Below are 11,243 nucleotides of genomic sequence, written 5' to 3' on the forward strand. Positions count from 1 at the left end.
CCACCTGACGAAATATTTGCTATATTTGTTCATATTTAAAAAGATACATATCTGAGTAAATAATTCACTATAATTGTTATTTGTTAGAATGATTCATTGTGATTATTGAGTTACCTTTAATTATATGCAACGCAGCAGTTTCAACATCCTTGACGCCACACAACAAACCGTGAATACCGTTGCCTGTACCTGCCACATAAAAACAGTCAGTGTTTTGTTTATACTGTTAATATGACATTTTTCACACACTTGGCCCTCTTACCACATTGTATATATACTATAGCATACTACTTGAAATATTTGGAGGTTTTCATGTTTAATCAGGGGTGGGACGTAGCCCAGTGGTAAAGTGCACTCCTGATGCGTGGTCGGTCTAGGATCGATCCCCGTCGGTGGGCCCATTGATATATTTTTCGTTCCAGCCAGTGCACCACGACTGGTATATGAAAGGCCGTGGTATGTGCTATCATGTATGTGGGATGGTGCATATAAAAGATCCCTTGCTTCTAATCGAAAAGATTTGCCCATGAAGTGGCGACAGCGGGTTTCCTCCCTCAATATCTGTGTGGTCCTTATCCATATGTCCGACGCCATATAACCGTAAATAAAATGTGTTGAGTGCATCGTTAAATAAACCTTTTTTTTTCCTTTCTTTTTTAAACAATATTTATTAACGTTTAACGTTTGGGATTGACCAACAGGCGATGCCTATATTAAGGTCTCTCCCAACATTTTACAAATACAATTTTTACAAAACATAGCAGACAAAACAATAGTTGTGAGAAAAACAATCACACACAACGCACGAGAAATGAACAGAAACAGGAGGACAGACAGAGAGAGAGAGAGAGAGAGAGAGAGAGAGAGAGAGAGAGAGAGAGAGAGAGAGAGAGAGAGAGAGAGAGAGGGAGAGAGAGAGGGGGGGGGAGAGGAGAGACAGAGCGAGAGAGAATGAATGAATGAGAATTGTCAGATAATGTCAAAGCGTTTGCTTGCAACAATAAACTGTTGAACCATTTTAAACATGTTAACGTTTTCTTGGTCATCAAAATTTGGATTTCCAAGTAAAAGCACTTTGTGATTTAAATTTTAGTAAGCAAATAGAAATTGAGCACGTTGTCTGTCATAGTTTGGGGCAATGGAGTAAGAAATGTTCAGAATTCTCAATAGGATGGCCACAGGCACAGATTGGAGTATCCGATAAAAAAACGTGTAAATTTGTGTCCATTTAGGTCGCTAATATTTAGACGAAGACGACAGTGTAATATCTCTGGTCTTCTCTCACACGTGTAAAAATAAAATGCAGTTTTAGTTTTGTTTGCATATAAGTGTTTTTTAAAGCAACTTATGGATAAAGAATTTCTAGTGTTTATTGGTAGTTTGTTCCATAATTTAACTCCTGAAGGGAAGAACGAATCAGAAAATAGTTTTGTTCGGCTTCTAAATCCCTGCAAGTGATCAGCATCACGCAACGGGTAGCGAGAATGTTCTGATACTGTTTTGGGCAATTTTTGGGATAGGTAAGCCGGAGTTATACCTTTACAAAGTCGATACATCATACATAATTAGTGGCATTTTCTTCTCTCTGATAAAGGCACAAAACCACTTTCCTTGTATAATGACTGATGGGATGTTCCACGAACAGCACCACAAATGGTGCGTAGAGCATCTAATTGAATGTGTTCAAGCTGCTGAGATAAATGCAATGTACAGTTGTCCCAAATTACATCAGCATAGTCAAAAAGAGGAAGGATAAATGTATTGTATATTTTTTCCAACGATTTCCTAGATAACCTATATTTAAGCGACCGAAGGCAACTGGTCATTTTAGATGTTTTATCAATAACAGTTTGCACGCGAAGTCGCCATTCACCAGACTGTTGGAAAACCAGTCCCAAATGTTTATGAAAATTAACTTCTATAATTTCCTCATTGTTAAGATACAAAGTGGGTTTTATCAGGGGAGACGACTTCCGCGTGAAAGTGAGTGTTTTAGTTTTGAAATAAACCATTTCCTTCCTTCTCTGTGACTGTGTCAATGATTAATAAATCAATGTGCTCTAGTGGTGTCAATAAACAAAGAAACTTTATTTGTTTGATTATGTGAATTTTATTTTAGGGTCTCAGTATATTGTCAGCTATATACTACTATTCTTATGGCACTCCACAGTTCAAAACCTTTTCTTTTTTAAATGTATTAATTAATTAATTAATTTATCTTATCTTATCTGGAGATTTATAGTAAATGCTTATGTTCATGGATTAAAACGGTTAAAGCACACAATGTTTGATGAAATGGACTACCTGAAATATCACTAGACTTCTATATCACTATTTCAGTCATGGAGTATTTGAACCATTTTGACATTAGTGTCAGCTACCAACCTGTAGGTATGATTCCTATTTTGGTGTCCAGAGGCAAAACTGCGACCTCTGGGTCATTTTGATCAACTCCGCCTTCCACTTGTTTTCTTATCAGCATCCTGTTGACCATCAGATGATACATACCATCACCTCCGACTACAATAAGTCTAAGAGAATAAAATTAGAAAGGTTTGTGATTATTTTTAAAATGTCAATAAAATGTTGTGTTAAAAAATTTTCCAAATCTAGACTTACTTAAACAAGCATTCTGAGAGTACTACTAAAGCAATACAGGGTCCAAGGTTATAACTCTGTGAAAAATTGGTAATTTGCCATTAAAGTCAAACTAGATCTGTGACAAAACATGATAGAGCTATACACAAAATATCATCTCAGTATCTTGAGGCATTGAAAACCAGAAGTTCGAAAAACTAATTTTCGTATCTCCTAAGTTCAAGGGCCATAAGTCTGTGAAAAATGGGGTAAATTACCATTAAAGTCAAACTTGATCTGTAACAGTACATGATAAAGCTATACACAAATGTTTCGCTCAATATCTCAAGGCATTGTTAAAACAAAATCCGGAAAACTATATGTGGGACAGACGGACGGACGGAGATAAAACCTATAGCTCTCCCCCCCCCCCCCCCTTACCGGTTGGATTGATAGGGGACTAATAATCGTACCCCACCCCAACCACCCTTCATGGACACTTTGCTATTTTCCTATTCTAATCAATGCACTATTATTGATATATTATTAGAAAAAGAAAAAAAAGGCTTTAGAAATTAGAGGGGCTCACGTGGAAACAATAGGTGTCTCTAAACCAAATGTTGATATGCTATTGTCACACTGGGAGGTGTAGCATCAAAGTTATTACACTGCCTGAATGCAAAGGATCCCATATTTTTTTAAAAGTTTTAATCATAATCATTCCTAAAATCTTATCGCAAATAAATATAAATAAGTAAATAAATAAATAAATAAGTAAACGAATGAACGAACGAACGAATAAAAAAGAACTAACATTTAAAAAACACACACAAATAAACAAGAAAAATAACAAAAAAAAACATGCACACATACACACAAAACAAATAAGTAAACAAAGAAAAAACCCAGGTATAATATAAACTGTCGATACTAACCCGTCCACTTTAGTGAAATCATACGTGCTTGCTATTCTGTCAGCATGAGACCCTTCATCTGTCACTACATGTAATATAGAAATACACGCATATAACAAATAGGCCTACTCATGAAAACAAGTTCCTGTGCATGTATTGGTTTCTGTCCCGGGACAAGTCCCTGGTTATCCAGAGACAGGCCCCGGGACGGACATGCTCGAAACTCTAGTGGTATATGAGCATGTAAAAATTATTCGCACTCGCACTCGCACTCGCACTCGCATGTATTGCACTACGTATATGTTTAACAGTACTATGTTTTTTATGTCTAAACGTCTGTTATTTACAGTATATTTGTAATGTCCAAACCAAAAAGAAGCAATTTATCTCCCTTTTTTTTGCGCTCTGTTACGTTTGTAATGTGTTTACCAAAAAATAAAACGAATACAAACAAAACAAAACAAAACAAAACAAACAAAGAAGACAGACAAATAAAGTAAAAACAATGTAAATCATATTTTTTGCTTTCACCCCTTACCTATGACCTCGGTACTGATGCTTGCCAGTTCAAACAGGGGTACGACAGTTTTATGATAAATCTGATAACCATGGCGCTGGCCTCCATACGGATTAATGACAACAAGCAGACGCTTTGCTTTTCCTACAAGAAAAAAAATACATTTATTAGATCATATGATTTACAATTATGGTATGCTTGACACATAATACTACTGATTGAGCAATATCTGTTAATTGGTACCTTCTGTTCTAACTTATGGAATACAATGATCACGTGGCGCTTACAATTTACACTAGAAAAGCAAATTTGGCAATGGGGGAGGGTAAACAGAGTAGTCACGAAGTGGTTCAATCCAAGCGTCGAACCAGAATCACCAACCGAGGTTGTTGTTGTTGTTGTTTTTTGTTTTGTTTTTTAAGAACATCCTAGAGAATGCTTTTTTCATAGTTTGCTTGCAGTTAGACCTTCAATCAGAACTCAGTACAAAGAATTTCAAAATGATTATCTGCAAGTATAGGAGATAACCCCTCCCGATACTTTTTGCAATAGAAATAATACCTCCTCTCCCCTTTGGAGTAAGCTCTGACGTCATAGCTGCTGTAGAACCCAAGATAAAACACAACTTATTACTACGGGGTGACGAAGATCATGGGAGCAATCACGATTTTGCCTAACATTCATAATGCAGATATACAATTTTGCTCCGATAATACGGTTTTGATGTTCAAATTTACAGCAATCCTAGACTAAAAGCATTGAGATACAGATGACTATATTGGAAAATACTGATACAAATTTCGAAATAGTTGAAGTAAAGTATAGATTGGGCTACGGACATTTTGAATGTACCCTTTATTTCTTTAATATGCATCAACAGTGGTGGATCACCAAAGGTCGATATTCTTATTAACTAACCACATGCACACCCAACTCTTACCCTCTGTTCGTTTCTCCTCTATATGCTGTACCCACGATTCCACGTTCTGCGGTGCGTGGAATATCTTCTGCTTGTGTCTCCACTTCTTGTTGGGCAGATGGTGTATGTAGTGAACAGTGAAACACTCGGCAGATACGGCGTCATTGTCAGCCTTCTTCCAGTCTTTACCACAATGGGCTCTAATAACATCAGGCCAAACAATTGTGGTGTCTCCTAGTAAATAAATCATCCATTAAAGTCACTCACCATGGTTTCTGAGACACGTATTTTTTTGTGACAATCTGGGCCCCGTTTTACGAAGCGATCTTAGCGTTAAGATGTTTTAGATGATTGTTAATGTCCGCTAATAACTAATGATGCATTAATGGCACAAGGTAAAATGTATGTGGTGTCGTTTTTAAGCCATCGGACAATACGGGCTCCCACGGGCGTTATTTTTGTAACACATGGTTAACAATTTCAAGACATGCGACTGGCTGTTCCTAGGTGATGACCAGGTCACCACTGCCATACATCCAATGAAAACCTACACGATGGAAATCGATTACATTGTGACATATATTTAACCTGACAATCATAGATCTGTGACGCGCAAGTTAGCTACAAGTGCAACGGCTATAAATAACTTTTAGTCGAAAAAGATGTTAAAATATTCTTAAAACCTGGTTTTTGAGGATATGAAAAAAAATAGAATAATATATTCGTGCCCGTTAGATACCATTTATCGCACAACTCGTTGTTTAAAGACGTATCAAACTCGACACTGGGGGGTGGGGTGGGGAGGGAGGGAGCTGACAGAGATCGAGCTCAAAGCAAAGTTTCTAGGTTTTGAAAACTAAATGTTCTGAAATGCAATTTCCGGCTTCTGCAAGTAAAATTCATCTCTGCCTTAAAATTTACCAATAATTATTGGAGGGGGGGGGGGGCTAGAGGCCCCTCCCCAGCTCCCTCTGCTCCGCCGTGCCTGGAAGTTGATAGCAATTTAAAGGTAAACAAGCTGTAATAACCAAAACCATTTTGCACTGCCTAATATCCAAAGTCCGTGCCTTTAAATAGCCATGTGTCTGAAGAAACCATCTTTTAATTTGTCTCAATCTAACTATAATACTATTTCTCATTCCAGTCAAAAGGCCGTGGTATGTACTATCATATATGTGGGATGGTGCATATAAAAGATCCCTTGCTGCTAATCGAAAAAGAGTAGCTCATGAAGTGGCGATAGCGGGTTTCCTCTCTCAATATCTGTGTGGTCCTTAACCATATGTCCGACTCCATATAACCGTAATTAAAATGTGTGTCGTTAAATAAAATATTTACTTTCTTACTTCCTTCTAACTATAATAATATTTACTTTAGCGCACAAATTAAGCCCACACCATCTTTTTTGCTTTGTCATTCTTCGTTGAAGATGCAGGGGCGGGGAGTAGATCAGTGGTAAAGTTCTCATCCGCGATGGACTTGCTCCATTCAGTGTCCCAAAATGGTACATCATAAGTGGTATGTGCTGACCTGTCTATATAAAAGATCTCGTGCTATCTTCAGTGGTCTCGAGTGGGACACCCTTCGTGGTTTAGATCATATTGCTAAACGATTATTGGGTCTGGATGTAGCCCAGCGGCAAAGCGCTTGCTTGAGGCGCGGTCGGTTTGGGATCGATCCCTGTCGGTGGGCCCCTTGAGCTATTTCTCGTTCCATCCCCTGGGCTACGTCTCGCTCCTGCCTGTGAGATAGTGCATATAAAATATCCCTTGCTGCTAATGGAAAAATATAGCGGGTTTCCTATCTGAGACTATATATCAAAATTACCAAATGTTTGACATCCAATAGCCGATGATTAATAAATCAATGTGATCTAGTTGTGTTGTTAAACAAAACAAACTTTTTGTAAACGAATATTATATACCATAGCTGGTAGACTTTATTAGGTGTATTTTGTTTTAAATAAGTATTTTATTAGTAGAAATATAAGGTCAAACTACGACAATATCTAAATTCGACCGTGACTCGGACACTTTCGCTTGTAAGTCGGACAGCGTGGTTTGAAGTCGGATATAGACCTAATTTCACAGATCTTTTTCTCCTTTGATATGAACTGCATCAAGGTTCTATAGACGAGTCTTCATGTCACTGTCTTGATGGTGTTTGCAAAGAATTTAGTCCTACTTGACACCGAGTCAGACTTTAATATTACGTTATGATCAAAGATAAATTGAACCCACTTAAAATCAATTAAAGGAGGTATATGTGTACAAATATCTTTAAAGGCATATTGTCACAGACCACTGACCTATTAAATGGCCTATAACAAAGTATTACCTAAACAAATATAAATTTGATTTTTCCCCAAATGTACTTTATTCAACCATCTATGTAACCATCATACTCCACTTACTAATGATATTTTGTAAAATAAAAATTGAATTATGGCAATGATCCATAATTCAAAAACTAATATTGCCAATAGGGTTGACATGGATTTCACTCCATCATGGTTCAGTTATGGTAATGCGATAGCTAGATTTGGTTTCCAAAAATTAATGCAATTGTCATTTATTATCAAATTTTAGAGCAATAAGGTCCTTAAATCTGTGACAGTATGCCTTTAAAATAAAGACATGTTCATCATAAATATTTATTTGTTACATATTATGTTCCTTTAAAAACTAAATTAAAGTGTTTTGTTTTACGACAGTACTAGAGCACATTGATTTATTAAATATCTATTTGATGTCAAACATTTGGGATTTTTGAGATAGTCTTAGAGAGGAAACCCGCTATATTTGTTTCATTAGTAACAAGGGATCTTTTATATGCAACATCCCACGGACAGGATAGCACATACTACTGGTTGGAACGAGAAATAGCCCAATGGGTCCACCGACGGGGATCGATCCCAGACCGACCGCTTTGCCACTGAGCTACGTCTCGTCCCATGTTCCTTTTAGGACACTGATTTCTCGAATGTCATCGGAGAGAGAACCAAAACTAATTTTAAATGTATCTTTTGTCGTATTCCAAACTACAGCTGTGGTTGCTTTCTTGTATATAGTGGTCACACTGGAACAGATGGCAAACGCAGACGTTCTACAGATAATTAATTTATTCATATTTATTCCTAATTAGGCCTATAATGTAAAACCTCACTTCAAAGTTGTCCGATTTATCACGCTTATGGTCATGTCCGAGACAAGATCAGTTTACCCTACTAAACGGGCAAAATCAGTGTTAATCACTGGCGAAACCTGTAGGTCCTATTTTATGTGTTTTGTTGAGTTGGCTCACGTTTTATAGGGCGGCAAAAAATATAAAAAGTAGTGGCGTATTTGGGGAAGGGGGAGGGGGAGGGGTCGAATATGAGTCTAGTGGACCTTTTACATTTTATCTCAAAAATAGAATGAAAATGACTTTCGTACATTACTTCTTTAATATTTGTAGGCTGAAGAAAAAAGAAGAAGAAAAAACAAATATTTAAGGAAATATTAATTAGCTACATACTTTTGCTAACAAGTAGTGGTAGTCTCAAGAATAAAATTTTGTGTTTCAAGGATACAGTCTTGAATGTCATTGGTCATACACATTGTCATTGATGTTACTTTTTTGTCACTGATGTCACAAGAAACTTTATTTTTGAAATTTAAATTGTTTATTTAGGAAAGCATACCTTCTACCTTTATGACTTTGATGAAATTTATTTTGGACTCCACATTTTTAAATAATTAAAACTGCCACAGTGTATAATTTAAGTCATACAGAATATCTGTGTGGAAATGCAAAATTACACCATTGGATAGTTTTTAATGCTAAAGTTATTCCATCTATGTTATTAGGGACACCCAAATAACACATCCATGTGCTCTTGATCACTATAAAACACCGCTGAACTACCCCACTTGTCCGGTAACACCAATGACATAATGAGCTTGTTCATAGAGTAAGATGTGTCTGCACGTGCAGGCCGATTACAGATATGATTTTATGTTCATCTAGTTTCCAAAAGTTAACAATAAAACTTTATATATTTTAATTGTTTTATCTTGAATTTGTATTTTGAAAAGTGATGCTTTCTGTAGAATGACCCACATGTTCATTGTCATGCATGGCTAAGATGCCTACATGGATTTTTTTTCTCGAGTAGGTTGTGCACACACATGGATCTTATTTCGCTTTTATTTTTATTTTTGTAACAATGTGACAATTATGAACGGGAATGAAAGTGATGAAACTTTCGTTTTGTATGCATTTGTCTGTGTTTTCCTTTTCAGTTTAAATAAAAATAACCGAAACAAATAATTATACCGTTTACTATAATTTTAAAAATGCGAGAAAGATGTTTTTATATTGGTTTTAACATTCTTAATATCAATAAGGCTGACCTACTTAGCGTTTATATACACGAAAACAGGTGAATGATTTATTTTGAAATTATGAAATAATTATTGTTAATTCTAAAATAATAATAATAATAATAATTGTACCCGTAACAATAAATATGTTGATACTTGATTAAACATTGAAAAAGGAATTGGACTTTATTCGTTAAAAACACCGATAACATGACAACTATCTAAGCATAAAGCATACTTAAGCAAAATACAAAGTGCGCCGAATCACCGGACGCGCCGATACACCGGACACGGGTGTAGGCCTATTGACGTACCCGATTTGTTGTTCCAGTGTAATCCAGTTTTATCTAACACTGTCTTAGTCGAAACTCTGTCACTAATAAGTTCTCCAGACAAAAGAGATTTCGTTGCCATGCTGCATTTAAGAGCCCGATTAAATTTAAATAATCTGGAGATTACAGATAACTCGACCTACTTTCTCTACCCATAACATGACCACAGATAACTACTCCTTGGACATTTCCGAGATGTTCTGCTTCAACGAGTAAAACACTATTATCACAGCGCAGAATGATTCGATCATTTCCGTAAAGAAAAAAGTCCTGCTTAATGAGACAGAGACAGAGACAGAGACAGAGAGAGAGAGAGAGAGAGAGAGAGAGAGAGAGAGAGAGAGAGAGAGAGAGAGAGAGAGAGAGAGAGAGAGAGAGAGAGAGAGACGTACGTTAAATTCCATCTCAACATATTGTAAGCTACGGCGATTTGGATTCTAATGCATGGCTTATTTGATGCAGTTTACAGATGAATCCAAATTTAGTTTAATGTGCTGCGGGTTGCACCATTATTCACTTTTGTGTGAATTTTAATACAATTTCTGTCAAAATATCGGATGAATATGGAATTGTATGTAAATAAAGTATAGGGACTGTAACTTTGATATTTCATACCCATTACTACAGTGATATTAGCCACACTTTTGTGTGAATTTTAATACAATTTCTGTCAAAATATCGGATGAATATGGAATTGTATGTAAATAAAGTATAGGGACTGTAACTTTGATATTTCATACCCATTACTACAGTGATATTAGCCACCTTCAGTGAATATTGTTAAAATAGCTACAGATTTAAAATTGTAAGAAGGATGCGACGCTAATTTTCATTTAATGCCCTGCTGTCTGGCGTCACATTTACAGTTTTAAATCAGTTGCTATTTTTAAATATTTGACGTATGGGCTTTAAATGTTCATTGAATGTGGCAAATATCCATATAGTAATGGGTGTGAGATATTAAAGTTAGTCATACTTTAAAAAAAATATTTCCATGTTCACTAGGTTTGTCGTTAGGGGGGGGGGGGGGCAGAGTCACCCGATATATTCTGTGAAAAATGAGACGGTCTTTGTCTACATTGCATTGCCCCCCCCCCCCCAAGGATTTTTTTGGATCCACCATGGGCGTCATTTGGTGGGGGACAGGGGGGACATGTCCCCCCCACTTTTAGCAGTGGGGGGGGGACAGAATATCTGATGTCCCCCCCACTTTTTGGGATGACAAAAAATATTCAGTGTACATGGTGGTGCACTACTCTAAATAATGTTCTCAGACAGCAACAATGACCTTCATTTTTCAAAATTTCCCCCCCGACCCCCCTAGAGTCGCTTCACGCCTAGGGCGCTCGCGATTAGTTGCACGAAATATTGTTAGAACCCAAATGTCCCCCTTACTTTTTCCTTGCAAATGACGCCCATGGGATCCACCACCGATATTACATTCAGTTAACTTTTAGTAATAAAATAACCCTTGTTTTTCAACATAATTTTGCTCGAAATCCATTTCATAAATAGTAAAAAAAAAAAAAAAATTACAAGATTTTCTTCAAACCCATTCAAGTACTTTAGTAATATATTTAAAAAAAACACAGTTAGCGATCATCTTTTGTACTGAGAATA

At 36.5% G+C, this 11,243-nt stretch overlaps 1 protein-coding gene across 2 annotated transcripts in view; it reads right to left on the reverse strand.

The window, feature by feature from the left end:
- Nucleotides 1-9,781, reverse strand: part of LOC121375678 (ceramide kinase-like) — a 35,473-nt gene extending 25,692 nt beyond the window's left edge. For both annotated transcript variants that reach the window (XM_041503252.1, XM_041503251.1), the window contains exons 1-6: nt 9,606-9,781; nt 4,949-5,161; nt 4,030-4,152; nt 3,513-3,576; nt 2,386-2,531; nt 115-189 (exon numbers count right to left, since the gene is read on the reverse strand). In XM_041503252.1, coding sequence (XP_041359186.1) covers nt 115-189; nt 2,386-2,531; nt 3,513-3,576; nt 4,030-4,152; nt 4,949-5,161; nt 9,606-9,705 — 721 coding nt within the window. In that variant the 5' untranslated portion in view covers nt 9,706-9,781. The remainder of the gene's footprint in view (nt 1-114; nt 190-2,385; nt 2,532-3,512; nt 3,577-4,029; nt 4,153-4,948; nt 5,162-9,605) is intronic.
- Between the last annotated feature and the right edge of the window lie 1,462 nt (nt 9,782-11,243).

This window comes from Gigantopelta aegis, chromosome 6 (assembly GCF_016097555.1).
Source record: "Gigantopelta aegis isolate Gae_Host chromosome 6, Gae_host_genome, whole genome shotgun sequence".
NCBI classification, from domain to species: Eukaryota; Metazoa; Mollusca; class Gastropoda; order Neomphalida; family Peltospiridae; genus Gigantopelta; species Gigantopelta aegis.